Consider the following 14,502-nt stretch of genomic DNA (forward strand, 5'->3'; position numbering starts at 1 on the left):
AGCTGCCATCCTGCTGGTCCCCCTGCCCCAGACAGCTCCGCCTGCCCCGGAGCTCCTGGAGGGCGTCCTGGGGACGATGATGTCCAACCACGGCGCGCCTCACTTGCTGGTTCCCTTTGGGTCTGTTTCACCCTGCGGTGTGAGTGTGCGGCGGTCACGTCTAGTTTCTGGGTAATATGGGAAAGCTGCTGTGAACATTTTTTAAGGCTTTTAAAATTTTTAACACTCTGGCTGTACCTCGAGGAATGTGGAATCTTGGTTGTCCAACTAGGGGTTGAAGCCACGCGCCCTGCAGTGGGAGCGCCGAATCCAATCCTCTGGCTGCCAGGGAAGCCCCATTGTGAGAGTCAGGTCCCTTTGCACACACGTGTGTGAGCTCTCCTGGGCCATGCTCTGGAGCGGACTCACTTCCTCCAGTGATGGGCGCATGTTGACCTTCATCAGAAGCTCAGTCCGTCTTCCATGCAGTGTGGGAACGCTCTGGTTGCTCCACGTCTCCATCCACATTCGGTGGTGTCCATCACCGACTTTCAGGACGGGGTGTGGTGACGGCTCACTGTGGCTTTGTGAGTTTCACGCTTTTCCGTGCGCCTCTCAGCCGTTTATGTGTGTCTTCCCTTGGGACGTGTCTGGTGACCCTGCAGCCACAAACTCACACGTCTGGCTGGTCACAGTGTTTGTCATTCAAAGATGGACTCCTGTCCAGGTTCTACTTCACCCACTCTCCAGTGCCTTCTGGAGAGTGTTACTGTAAACATACCTTTTTATTGTTTTGCCCAGCATGTCTCACTACTTTCCGTGGGGGTAGGGGACGGCATATTACAAAGCACAGACATCACTTTGCCAACAAAGGTCTGTCTAGTCCAAGTTATGGTTTTCCCAGTGGTCACATATGGATGTGGGAGTTGGACCATAAAGAAGGCTGAGTGCCGAAGAACTGATGATTTTGAACTGTGGTGCTGGAGAAGACTCTTGGGAGTCCCTTGGACTGCAGGGAGATCCCACCAGTCCATCCTAATGGAGATCAGTCCTGAATATTCATCGGAAGGACTGATGCTGAAGCTGAAACTCTAATACTTTGGCCACCTGATGCAAAGAACTGACTCATTGGAAAAGACCCTGATGCTGGGAAAGATTGAGGACAGGAGGAGAAGGGGACGACAGAGGATGAGATGGTTGGATGGCATCACCGACTCAATGGACATGAGTTTGAGCAAGCTCTGGGAGTTGGTGTTGGGCAGGGAGGCCTGGCGTGCTGCGGTCCACGGGGCCGCAGAGTGGACACGACTGAGCGACTGAGCCGCAGGGCAGTCTAGCCATGCTCCCCCAGTGGTGCAGACTCTGTGAGGTTCGGTTGCATCTCTCTCTCTGTTACGATACGGCTGTAAAGGAGGTCACGTAGATGTTCATGAGTCCTAGAGCCATCAGCTCTGCCTTTTTGGAGGACTTCACAGTGAAGGGAATATTTACAGCTGCCCAGGTTTCAGTTTTGCCCCAGAGTTTGATCAAAAAAGAGGACCAGTGGCTCAAGGCCTGGGCAGGGGCAGTGAATAAAGAGGGGTGCAGGGGAGGCGTGGTGAGGAGATGACAAGTTTGGTGGGTTCATAGCTGCAAGGCTGAATTATTAGTGAAGCTTGATCAGGTCAGCAGGGAGGGAAGGAGTCCTAGAGCAGATGCCCTTACTTGTGGTGGTAAGAGGCAGGGGTGGCGCTGAGGGGCAGGGAAGAGGCCTGGGAGCCCAGGGCAGGGCACTGGCTGCGTTTCCTGCACAGGGTTGAGTCTCGGGGGCCTTGGCACCTGGAGGTGGAGATGGAGGAGGGACAGTGAGCTGAGAGCCCAGAGGTGTGAGGAAAGGAGGGGCTTTACCTGGACGCCTGAGACCCGGGAGGGCTGGGGTCTTGTGAGGAGTGATAGAGAAACGTGCCTCCATTCCTGGCCGGCTGTTGGGGACTGATGGGAGAACAAGTCCGTCTGTGCCCCCTGCGAGGAAGAATCCATGTGGGCTGCCTTGGAGCGGGGGAGGCTGCCGTGTGACGGACCGAGGGAAGGGGAGTTCGAGGGCTGTGGCCCCTGGGGAGGGTGTGGGCAGAACAGGGTTCAGCCGGTGGGCTCCTGGGGAGGGTGACATTTGCAGAGCTGTGGCTCTGAATGCCTTGCAGCCGGCAGCCTGTGGGCTGGAGGACAAAAGGGAAACACCAATAGACTTCACCTCCAAGAAGACTGTGGTGGCTCATCTGGATCCAGGCAGGGCCAGGATGGGATCTGAGCCTCCCCGCTCCTGGGCTGGGGTCTGCCAGCCTCCATGCCTTTCTGAAACACCAAAGGTATGGGATAGACTGTGCCCCCAAATTCAGATCGTGCAGACCCTGACCCCAGAGCTCCAACGTCACTGCATTATAAGGCAGGGTCTCCAAAGAGGGGATGGGGGTGAACTGGGGTCCCAGGGTGGGCCCTCATCCAGTCTGACTGGAGACCCCATAAGAGGAGGTGAGGGCAGAGACAGGCACAGAGGGGTGCCCACTTGAGGACACGGCGTCTGCATCCCACGGAGACAGGCTACAGGAGGAGCCGGCCCTGTGCTCCTGGATCTGGGGTCCCAAGCTCCAGGGTGTGAGCGGTGACGCTGGGGGTCCAAGCCCCCTGCGGTGCTGTGTGAGGGCAGCGTTAGCCAACCCGCAATACCCGCGAAGACACAGGACAGGATGTGGTTTATGATTTACAACGAGAACTACAGGGAATTCCCTGGCAGTTCAGGGATTAGGACTCTGTGTTCTCACTGCCCAGAGCCCGAGTTCAGTCTCTGGTCAGGGAACTAAAATCCCACAAGCCACGCGGCACAACCAAAAAAAAACAGGAACACACATATTTGGTCTTCGTTCCTGTCTTTGGCACAGAGCTCCTGAAACTCTCGGCAGTTCCTGTGTGAAGAAACTCATCGAGCTGTCATCTGTCCTGTGAAGGAGGTGACTGGAGGCCCCTGAGGGTGGGGACAGCTGCCAGGAGGACCAACCTTGGATGACAGCCCCACCCCCAGACCTCTCGGGAGGCGGGGCAGCGGAGATGGAATCGATCATCCATGGTCAATGATCTAATCAATTGCGCCCAGGCACGAAGCCTCCATGAAGCCCCCACAGGACGAGGTTCGGGGGTGTCCCGGCTGGTCAGCCCAAGGAGGCTCAGGGCGAGTGGCTCAACCAGAGGGAGCTTGGAAGCTCACACCTGCCCCTACACCTTGCCCCAGGAACCGCCTGGCTGACCCTGAATTATATCCTTTTTTTAAAAAAATAAATGACGGATCTAATAATCTGTTTTCCTGGGGTCAGGGGAGCCTCTGCTCCATAACCCAAGGGTTAGAGGTACAGGTGACAAGCTGGGCTTGGGACTAGCATCAGAATTGGGGGATGAGCAGGACTGTCTTGTGGGACTGAACCCTTAAGCATGGATCTGACCTGTGTCTGGGTAGACAGCGTCTGAATGGGGTTGAGTTGTAGGACACCCAGCTGGTACTGGAGCACTGCTTGTCAGAGGGGTGGGAACACCCCCCAAGACACACATGCACACACACACGCGTGCACACACTGATGCGCAGGCGTGTGCGTGCACACACACACACCCACAGCGCCCATTCACACACGCATGCACACACATGTACACATGTAGAGATGCACGTGTGTGCCTGCACACACACAGCACATGTTTACACATCCATGCACACATGTGCACGCACACACACACACACACACACACATATGTACCCACACATATTGGAATTGGCTCCAGAACCTAATTTTCGAGGCCCCAGTTGTCTGCTGAATAAGGAAAGGAAATGGGCTTTCTCTGTACACCGATTTCTGTTCCAACTGGTGAAAACAAACCCATTTGAATCCCAACCCACGGGGCGAGCTCCGGCTGCCCCAGAGCCGGACTTCCCCAAGGGGCTACCTGCTGACCTAGCTGGAGCTGGGCTGGGGCGCCTGGACGAGTCAGCGCAACCAGCTTCCTTTCTGAGCTGCCCCCGCTGGGCCCTGGCCCTGCAACCGGCTGTCCTTGGACTCCTCCGCGCTGCTGGGGCTTGCCCACCACCTCCCACCCTCTGGAGCCCCCGGGGGCTGGGCAGGGGCAGCTGCAGGACGGAGAAGGCAGGCCGGGGAGGATGGTGGCCCAGGAGGCCTGGGACCCGACGGCGATGCCTCTCCAACTGCCGGCGGGTCCCACTCCCCTCGCCATGGCCAGCACTGTGAGGACCGGCTCCCCTGCCCCAGGGAGCACTGGGGCCAAGCCCTGCGCCGTCCTCCCGGTCGGCATCGTCAGCAGCAGTGCTGCCGGCATGCCTGCTGGCCGTGCCTGGGCTCCCCTTAGCAGCTGTCTGCCACAGTGCCTTGTTCCCCTGTGAGGGCTCAGAGACAGGAGAAGACGGGACCTGGGGGCAGGTGCTGGGAGGCCAGGTGGCCGGCCAGGTGGGGAGGGCACAAACGCCTGCCCTTCCGAGCAGGTGGGGGAGGCGGCGGGCGGAGAAGGCCCTGGATGGACCTCGCGTGCCGCGCCGCCGGGAGGGCTGCACTGTCTCTGCCTCTCCTTGGCTTGAGGCTGCTCAGCTCCAGGCCCTCCGCTTGGAAACTGGCCTCAATGGGGGGTCCTGGGGGGCCCCACGGGGCCCCGCCTCAAGGGTGGGTGGAGGTGACTGGATGTGGAGAGGGGGGTGTGGAAGGGAGGCGCCGTGACGACGGCAGTGACCGTGGCCGGGCGGGGTTGGGGCTGTGGAGAAGGGTGAGCAGTGGCGGGCCAGGGGACCGGGCAGAGGCTGGACCACTGGGCACCCCCCTCCTCCTCCAGGCTGGAAGGTGGGGATGGAGCTGGTGGGTCAGAAGCCTGTATGTCTGTCCCGAGGATCTGAAGGTGAACCTCACCGACCGGTGGACACGAGTGCTGGGAGCAGCGAGGCCAGGGGCGGGGTTGGGGGTGGTGGTGTGGGCAGCTCGCTGAGCCCGGGGCAGGGGGCAGAGGAAGCTGGGGAGGGGGGCCCGAGGCTGGCCAGATCTGCCCTGGGCGCTCCCTGCCTCAAAGCCGGCAGCTTCCCCGGGGTGCCCTGGGCGCCGCACGTCTGCACCCGTTGGCACATGGCCCCTCACTCTGCCACCTCCGCAGGGCGGCCGCGGCCTGGGGCACCCGTGCCGTGTGCCCCAACCCTGAGTGTTCCCCTGCTGTGGTTGTGGAGCCCTCTCTCCCCTGAGTCCTCCCCTCGGCACTGCCTCCAGAGGCACTGCGCCAGGGGGAGGGGCTGTGCCCAGCACCAGCGGGGTGGCAGCAGGTGAGCTTTGTAGGAGGGCCTGGGTCTGCCACCCACTGGCTCTGGGACTGCAGGCCAGCCAGGCCCCTCCATGTGCCTTAGGCTTGTGGTGTGGGGGTCAGAGTGTGAGCACGGCTGGGCAGAGCCAGGCTGGCGGGAGGGGTCCCGGAAGCCCATCCTGGTCAGCTGCCCCGCAGGTACCTTCTGACTGCCCCCCTGCCCTGCCCGGGTTGGCACGGCAACAGCCTCCTTTGGGTTCTGAGAAGGCCTGGGCTGAGTCACGGGCCCAGCCGGGAACAGGGAAGGGTCCCCCTGCAGGACAGTGGCCCTGGTCCAGGAGGAAGGCTCCTTAAGAGGCAGGCTGGGTGCAGGTGCCACCTCCCAGAAGCAAGGACGCTGTGCGCCTAGGGTCCAGACTCGAAGGCCCAGGAACCAGCAGCCCTTCCGGTACCAGTTCATCCTGGGGCACCCTCCGGGGTCCTCTCAGCAAACGCGGGCTCCCAGCCCCACCCCCTCCAGGGTCTGTCTCAGCTCTTCCTGGTGGGTGCTACGGCCAGAGACACACTTACGGCCATCTGCCCCAGCCCGGCGAGGAGGCTCAGGCCCCTGTCAGGGGAGGGGGCTGGAATGCCCATGCAGACTGCCAGTCGGCCCTGCCATCAGCTGGAGCTGGCTCATGGGTCCTAGAGCCCCCAGCAGCCAAGCCTGTCCAGCCACCCGCCCTATCAGGTCCCACTCAGCCGTCCCAAGATCAAGCTGAGCGCCATGGGGTGGGGGTGGGGGTGGCGGGCACGAGACCCCTGCCCAGGCTTGCTCACCTCTTGTGAGTGTTCATCCCGCCCAGGGGGAGGCAGGGGTGTACAAATGGGGTGTGGAGGGAGGGGAGAGGCACAGGGTGAGGGGGGGGCAGGGGATGGGACTTCCTCTGGAGCAGGGGGACAAGACCCAGAACCAGAGAGCTGGGGGCCTCAGAAAGCGCCCCTACACCAGGCAAGAGGCCACGAGCTGTCTCAGCAGGCCCCAACCCGCATCCTACTCCCCAGGATTTGGGGTGGGGGCGAGGTAACCAATCTGGAGAATGAGGATCCATCACTTGTACACAGCCTGCTGCAGCCCACTGCACCCAGGAGACACGGCAGGTGGCCTCTGGGACAGGGCTCCCGGCGTGCCCACTGCCCACCCGGGTGGGTCCCCCTGAAGACCAGCGGCACTTCCAGTTCCCACACGCACTGGTGTCCCCAGGAATAAGCATGGCCTGCTCCACCTGGGGTGGGCTTTATTACCAGTCACTGAGATGATGACGTGCAAAGGGGAAGACAGCACTGATTTCCAGACCGTCACAGCAGGCGGGCGCATGCCAGCAAGTCCTCCCGCAAAACGCTGAGCGCCAACAACTGTCCTCCGGGCACGGAGGACCCCCACCCAGGGGCAGCGGCGCCCAAGGGGCGGGAGGCTGGGCCATCCAGGAGGGTCCCACAGAGGAGGCACCCCCAGTAAGGGGTCTATCTACACACGCCCCTGCGACACGATCCCAAACGGTTAGTGTCTTAAATATATGTGTGTGTGTGTGTGTATATATATATATATATATATTTTTTTTTATCTGAACTGTGTCAGTTGTTAAACATAAAACTGACCACTTCTCTCTACATTAACTTCACAGTAACTGTTTGCAGAAAACAATGAATCCAGTGTTGATAACTCAGGACAGGCTTCCTGCCCCGGGAAAATAAATTTCTTCCCCAGTGGAAACCCCGGGGGGAAATCCAAGGCTGAGGCTTCATCTCCTCGCTGCCTGCTGGGGCAGGGGCTCGGGTGCTGGTCCGACTCGGGCCCCGCCTTTGCTGGACACAGATGCCCACACAGGCAGACTCTCTCTCTCTCACACACACACACACACACACACACACACATGCACGCACACACACACTCACGCATGGAAATCCGATCATGGAGCATATCACCCACGTGTGCAGTCCAACCAGCTCTTTGAGAGGTGCAGGCCCGGGAGCCAGGACAATCAGAAGTGGGGTCCCCTTCCCCTGGTTCTCTCTGGTCCACAGGCCAGCTGCCCACACACCGGGCTGAGGGCCTGCAGGGGGACGCCCCCCCCCCCCATCTACCTGCTGCAAAGGCCAATGGTCTCCTCACTCCAGAACAGGCATACAAATAAATAACGACATCAAGTGTTGTCAGGAGCCGAGCAATAATTTAAACTTGAACTCGGACCTCAGCACCACTTACGGTCACAGCAGAAAGAGCCCGTGCTCTGGGGAAACCAGGAGTCCGGGCGGCTCTGCCGCCTTCAGGACCTCCAGAACCTGGGGCGGCCCCACCTCTACCCACCGCCTTGGGATCCAGCAGCGAGACCTGGCCAGGGAGCAGGCAGACGAGGCGGAGGGCCCCCACCAAGCACAAATGCAGCAGCCTTTTGCCTTTTAGGAGCATCAGCCTCTGCAAGCGGTGTGGGGGGGTCCTGTGACCACTGCCTGGAGACCACCTGCCCTCCCCCCACCCCACCCCAGCAATGCTTGCTTTCATCCAGACCCCCGTAGGAAAAGGAAGCCCTGCCCACCTGGCTCTGATCCAAACTGCAGCCTTCGGGCCACCGCCCCCCCCCCCCCCCCCCAGCACTCTGGCAATTACCAGCAGCTCCAGGGAGACCATGATCAGGTGGACAAATGACCTTCAGGGTCAGGCCTACCACTGACCAGGAATACGCCAGGCGGGTGGCTGCGTTCCCGGCGCCCCTCGGTGCCCCCCGGGGAGGCCAGGAGGCGCACTGCTCCCTGTCCTTGGGCAGGGGAGCAGCACGGCCCAGCGACCACGCGCCAGCATCTGGCAACCTCCAGAGGCTCCTTCTGTATCTAGAGAAACGTTTCCAAACCCCACTCTCTGCCCTGCGCTGCGGTGTGGGCAAGACTGGAGCTCCAGAGGGCCTGCCTCCCTCCCCAGCTCCCGCAACTCCGCAGCCCCTGCTCCCAGCTGGTTCTGCTGCTGCCACCAGGGCTCCTGCTGGGGCCGTGCCCCTGGGATGCCAGCTGTGCCCTGAGGGCCCTGCTGGCGCTCACTGTGCCCGGGGTGCCCCGCAGGGGTTCCTGCTGCCACCTGCCAGGAGTGGCCTGTTCCGTCCGCGCTCCCGTTGGGACTCACACTGACAGCATCTGTGAGCGGGCGTCCTTCACTGAGCGCAGTGCCAAGCTCACAGGGTGCCCCTGAGCCTGCCCGTGGGGCGGTCGGGGAAGCCTGGGAGGAGGGTCAGCTGGCCTCCTCTCGCTGGGGAGCCCGGGCCCTTCAGACCCTTCGGACACTCCCTGGGACAGGCTGGAGGGGACGGAGGAGTTTGGTGTCTGGTCAGGGCAGGTCCAGGGACAAGAGTGAAATGGTGCAGAGGGCCAAGGCTGGAGGAGGGCTGCCCGGGAGGCTCCCGGTCCGGCCATCTGGGGCCATTTTCCCGGGGCAGCAGGGTTCCTTCCGCTGGGCTGGCCCAGCCCTGGGGGCTTCTCCCGCTGAACTCCCGGCCCCTCCGGCGGGCCTCACAGCAGCAGGGACTTGACCAGGCCGCAGTGGAACTTGCGCACGTGGCGATAGAGGTCCCCCGACTGCGTGAAGCGGCGCGCGCACCAGCGGCAGGCGTGCGGCTTCTCGCGCGTGTGCACCACGGCGTGGCGGCTCAGGTTGTGGGAGTACTGGAAGCTCTTGCCGCACTGCACGCACGTGTAGGGCTTCTCGCCCGAGTGCGTGCGCTCGTGCCTCTTCAGCGTGTACGTGCAGGAGAAGGTCTTCCTGCAGAGCGGGCATGTGGGCGCCGCCCCGTCGGGCGAGAGGCGCGCGCGGCCGCCGTCCCGCTCGCGGAAGTGGGCGCTGAGGTGCGGCCGCAGCACGTGGGCGCCGGGGAAAAGCTTGCCGCACAGCGGGCAGAGGCAGAGGCGCCCACTCGGCCGCAGCGCGGCCTCCAGCGCCCCGTGCTCCGCCTCAGGCCCCAGCGCCCCCCGGCCCACCCCGCCGACCGGCAGCAGCCCCAAGCCCCCGGCCAGGGGCTCCGCCGCGGGAACACCGGGGGGCCGCAGGGGGCTGTGGGCGCTCCGAGGGCTGCTGCAGCCCTCCTCCGGCTCGGACTCCGAGTCTGGCTCCTCCTTCACCACTGGCTGGGCCCCGGGCTGCTTCTGGCGGCAGGGGGCGGTCTGGAGGACGCAGGGTGGGCAGACGGGAGGCCTCTTCGGGCCGGGCTTCAGCGACAGGTCCAGGGCCCGGTCTGACTCTCCAGGCGCCTGCCAGGGGGGAGGTCCCGGTGCGGTCGGAGGGCGGGTGGCCTTTGGCCCAGCGGGAGGGAGCCTGGCCTTCAGAAAGGCTGGAGTGGGCGCGGGGGTCCAGGCAGACGGAGGGCCCGGGGGCCGGCCCGGCAGCTCTGCCCCAGAGGCGGGCGTCTCCGGGGGCAGCGCGCGCTCCTTCTCGCGGAGCCTGTTCTTGCAGACCTTGACGATGTCGTACATATGCAGGTAGCTGGCGGCGGCCAGGACGTCCTCGACGGGCAGGCTGCGCAGGTCCAGGCGGCCCTCGTACATGAAGTCCAGCAGACGGCCGAAGGCAGGCGCCGTAACGATGTCGCCGTTGAGCCGCACCGTGTCGCGGCTGCCCGCGGGCCGGTCCCTGTAGAAGAGATGGAAGTAGACGCTGCACGCGGCCAGCACGGCGCGGTGGGCCGGGAAGCGCGCCTCGCCCACCAGCACCGTACAGTCGCACAGGAAGCCCAGCTCGCGCTGCTGCCTCAGGCGGCCCAGAAGCCGCCCGCCGTGCTCCGGGAACTCCATGCCGCCGCGGTCATCACCTGGGCACAAACGGGACGCCCGTGAGCGCGCCTGGAGACGCCGCGGCCGCCACTCGCCCCCCAGCCGCCCGGCCAGCCCTTCCAGGGTGCGGGCAGCGCGGGGAGAGGGGCGCGGGGCGCCGCGCGCGACTGCCCGCCCGGAGCCGCCCTGGGCACCTGCCCCGAGCAGGAAAAACTCGATCGAAAGTAAACAGGAGCTGCTCCGCCGCGGGGGCGGGTCCCGGGGCGCCAGCGGAGGGGGCCGGAGCCGCGCGAACCTGCGCGCGTCTCCGCCCGGGGCACCCCTCCCCGCGCGGGCGCCCCTGAACTTCACTCTGGGGCGGCCTCCGGCCGCGTCCCCCGACGCCCGAGTCGCCGCGCCGCCGCCGCCGCCCCTGGTCCGCGCCTCCGCGCCGCCTCCAGCTGCCGCTCGGCCCGCCAGATGCCGCCGCCGCCGCCGCCGCCGCCGCGGGGCCCCATTTAAGGCAGCGCGGCCGCGGGGAGCGGGCCGGCGGGCGGGGCGGGCAATGCCGGGCGCCCGCCCCCCGCGCTCACCTCCGCCGCCCCGAGCTCCTCTCCGGCCGCTGCCCGCGCCGCGCGCCCTCCCCGGTGCCGCCCCGGCGCGTGCGGAGCTGCGGGCAGCGCGCCCCGGCGGGGAGGGCGCAGGGACGGGGAGGGCGCCGGGCGGGGCGCGCTCTAACTTGGCTGGCCCGGCAGCACTCACCGCTTGCCCCGCCCCGGAGAGAGCGAAACTCGGGGCGGGGGCTGGAGGGGGCGGGCCGAGGCGACTTCCCGGAGCGGCGGAACCGCTGAGGTCACCCACGCCGCCCCTTCCCTGTCCGCCCCGCCCGGCCGGGCCCCGCGCGCCGCCATCTGGGGCGCTGGGGTGGGAGGGGACGCGGGACGCGGCGGGGGAGGGGGCTCTCTCGCGATACTTGCCTCTTCATCCTCGGGGTCCCCCCCATGGGGTCCCAACTGCGTCCGTCTGTTAAGAGACCCCTTCCGAGGACCAGCTCCTCTCCCAACCAGGGCCGGCGCCAGTCTCCCGAAGGCGCAGCCGGGAAGCGCGGCCACCTCGCGGGACGCCCGCCCTGGGATGGAGGAGGGGGCGGGGGGAGTCGTACATATTGAGAAGATGACACCCCGTTTCTTTGAAAGCCTCGTTTTGAATTTAATTTAGCTGGGCCCCTTTTCCAGACGCTTGGGCGGGTTCTCGACCTTGGTGTTCCAAAACTGGGCACTCTCCATCCTCTCAGCGGACCCAGCGCAGCCTCTGCTGGGAGCCAGGTGCACGGAGCTGTGAGCTGTGAGCCTTGGGGACCATGCCGGTCCCTGAAGGCGTGACGGGGTGAGGGGACCATCGCGGTGATAGAGAGGGAACTGCACCCAAAGCCCAGAGCCGGGCCAGGGGCTGGGAGAGGTGAGGGGGGAGTGTTCTGGGAGAGATGACACCTTGAAGGAGCTGGGTTGGCCTTTCAGGTGCAAGGCCACCACGTGAAGGTGTGGGGGGACACCTAGGTCCTGGGTTAAGGAAGGAGCCTGAGAAAAACAAAGAGCAATGAACTTGGAGAGGCTGGGACCCCCCGGTGGGGTGACTGTTGGCTGGCAATCTTCCCAGCGGCCTTTGCAGAGGAGGATGCAGGCGCTGTGGACCACTGCTCAGTGTCCCAGCAGCCCCGCTGGCTCAGCGAGGCACTCTCGCTATCACACTGGTTTTGGTTCGGAAGGCGCCAGGGCCACACAGCAGGCAGTCAGTGGTTGAACCAGGATCCAAGTCTGTCAGCCCAGAGCCCCGGGAGATAGAGGGTGGGCAGGGGTGGGGCTCGGCGCAGGAGGAGAAAGGAGGCCTTGACTAGAAGTGGGGGTGGTGATGGGGAGTGCTGGATTACAAAGGCGGGACCCCAGCCGGCCAGGTATACAAGGGCAAAGGGGCAGAAAGGCGAGGTGGGGAGCCCCCTAGCCATGCTCTTGGGTGGCCAGGACCCCTGGGAGGGGGGTTCCTGACTGTGAGATGGGGTGGTGGAGCTCCAGAGACCCTATTTAAACTCTGGTGGGCTGGGGGCCTGAAGAGTGACCAGAGGCCCTGGGGCCCAGCGCAGTTAGGACCTAAAGTGTGGAGGAAGGAAAGACACATTCTTATACTGAAATCGATTCCCTGTTTATCTGAAATTCAGATTTCACCAGGCAGCTTGCATTTTTATTTCCTAAATTTGGCAGTCTTTGGCTTGGCACCCTGGACTTGCACTGCGCTCAGAGTCAGCGAGACCACCCTGGCTCCCAGGGCCCAGGCACTCTGGGGACCCCTTCCTGAGGAGGTCAGCCCCTTCCTTCACTTCCACGCCCCTCCATCACCCCAGTGTGGGTAGCTGATTTCAAGTTAGGTCAGAGTGGACCAGAGGGGACCACTTCTTGGGGTCTTGCTCAGAGTCCTGCCTCTATCCCCTTCCAACCTTGGGCATGACCCTTAACCTCTTCAGACCTTAATATTCTCACACGCAAAAGAGGGAGATTAACTGGAGGGCCCGGCATATGGCCAGGCCCTGAGGCCTTTCGTGAGTCCTCAGGTTCCACACACGTCTCCCCAAGAACCCTTCCCGCTCCTCCCCAGTCCTGTCTCTGCTCCAGCAGCAGCCCCCCCCCCCCTGCCGGGAGTGGGCCTTCTTGATCGCTCCCACTCAGATGTCCCCAATCCCACGATCTCCTCTTGGGGCCTTCGCCTTCTCCAAGGAGCTCCCGTGTCACGTGACCTTGCCACGCCAGGCTCTCCACTGGGCCTTTGCTGCTGAGACTTGGCGTGGCACAGGGCGGGGGGTAGTCGTGACTCTTGAGTGAAAGCAGGGCGGAGGCGTCTGTCCAGTGTCCACAGGTGCCCGCATCCTAATTCTGACTGCTCTGACGTGCTCACCTGCTCAGGCCGGGCACACAGCCCCCCAGCCAGGCCGGGAGAGGAGGCCCTGGGGTGGGCAGAGTGTCCTGGCCTGCCCTGCCTGGCTGGTGGGACAAAGGGCTCCTTGGGGCCCTGACGGAGGTCGTGGGGCACGGAATGGGGTCCACGCAGCAGCAGGGGACGCGGCCAGCGAGAGGCTGGGGGTGTGCTGGGTAGGAGTGGCTAAGGGAGGACGGACATCGCTCAGGGGAGGGGACAGGGAGAGAGGCCCCTGTGTTTTCCTGGTCCGAAGGTCTCCAGTCTTCCTGGGGTTACTGCCTCCTTCGGGCCTGGGAGGGGCCATCCCAGGCCACCTGAGAGGGCACGCGGCAGCCAGCGGGCCTGGCCTGTGGGTCCCCGCTGTGGCCGGTGAGGCCTGAGGCACAGGGGTGGCAGGAGGCTGTCGCAACGGCAGGGGCCGAACGTCGCTGGACTCAGCCAGCCAGGCGGCCATCTGGCCTGGGAGCTGCCTCGAGGCCCCGCCCTGCAGCTGCTGCGGAGACCAGGCAGCCCGGGCCTCGGGCCCCTGAGTCCTGCCTGAGGGCCGGCAGCTGCAGGAGGTGACAGGGCCGCAGGACCCTTGGCTCTATGACGGGCAGGTGGCCACCCTCCCCGGAGGCTGGTACAGCAGCTTTTGTGGCCAACATCTGCCTCAGGGGCTCCTGAGTGGGCCCAGCCTCAGCCAGGGCAGTGGCATTCAGCTTGGTGGGGGGACGGGCAGGAGGTGTCCTAGAGGAGAGGGGCTCTGCCTGCCCTCCGGAGGCCAGAGGGCGCTGGGCCTGCCCGCAGAGACTCTGGCCACAGGGCCGGCTCCCAGCTATGCTGCAGGGAAGACTGTGGGGTTACCGCCTGGACATGGACCAGGCCGAGGAGGCCTGACCACCGCGGAGACACTCCTGGCCAAGGCGCTGTCTGTCTTCTGATGGCGAGGATGGCTGCGGGTCACCACAGGACCCAGGAGAGGGCGCCCTCCCGGGCCCCCAGTGCCCCCCTCGAGGCCACCAGGGCTTCCCTGCCTTCTCCTTGGCGTTGCCAACCCAGGATGGGGGTGGGTGCAGAGGAAAGCCCTCCTAGGGGAATGGTGGGTGGGGGCCAGGGGGATGGTCTCAGAGGGGGCTCAAGGGGAGGGTTTGGGGGCAAGTGCTTGTCAGGCGCCCCAGCAGCCCAGACTGGTCAGGTCTTTCCCCTGGCCCCTACAGACGGGGGCCTGGGGGTGGACATTCAGCGCTGGGACAGCTGGCTGGGGCGGGAGGGTGGGGAGTGTCGAGGGTAGAAGCCCAGAGGTTTGCGTCCTCTGTCGGAGGAGCAAGTGTCCCTGGTCCTTCTCTTTCAGCCCCAAGAGGAAGGGATGGAGCCCCAGGGTCAGCTGTGGACACTGTCCTGGGTGCTCAGCTGCTTCTACCCTGACCCAGATGAAGTGTCTATACCCCACCCCTCCCAACCAGGCTAAGACTCTGATTCTGGAGGAAGAACAAAAATGTC

At 64.4% G+C, this 14,502-nt stretch overlaps 1 protein-coding gene across 1 annotated transcript; it reads right to left on the reverse strand.

The window, feature by feature from the left end:
- Positions 1-6,546: 6,546 nt before the first annotated feature.
- On the reverse strand, positions 6,547-10,114 carry ZBTB42 (zinc finger and BTB domain containing 42). Its single transcript, XM_020897636.2, has one exon. It carries the CDS (start codon positions 10,096-10,098, stop codon positions 8,824-8,826), a length of 1,275 nt encoding a protein of 424 aa, XP_020753295.2. The 5' UTR covers positions 10,099-10,114; the 3' UTR covers positions 6,547-8,823.
- Between the last annotated feature and the right edge of the window lie 4,388 nt (positions 10,115-14,502).

This window comes from Odocoileus virginianus, chromosome 16 (genome assembly GCF_023699985.2).
Source record: "Odocoileus virginianus isolate 20LAN1187 ecotype Illinois chromosome 16, Ovbor_1.2, whole genome shotgun sequence".
NCBI classification, from domain to species: Eukaryota; Metazoa; Chordata; class Mammalia; order Artiodactyla; family Cervidae; genus Odocoileus; species Odocoileus virginianus.

What these genes read in the sequence shown, in the direction of transcription:
- ZBTB42 (XM_020897636.2), bottom strand. Translation starts at nt 10,098, where the DNA reads ATGGAGTTCCCGGAGCACGGCGGGCGGCTTCTGGGCCGCCTGAGGCAG.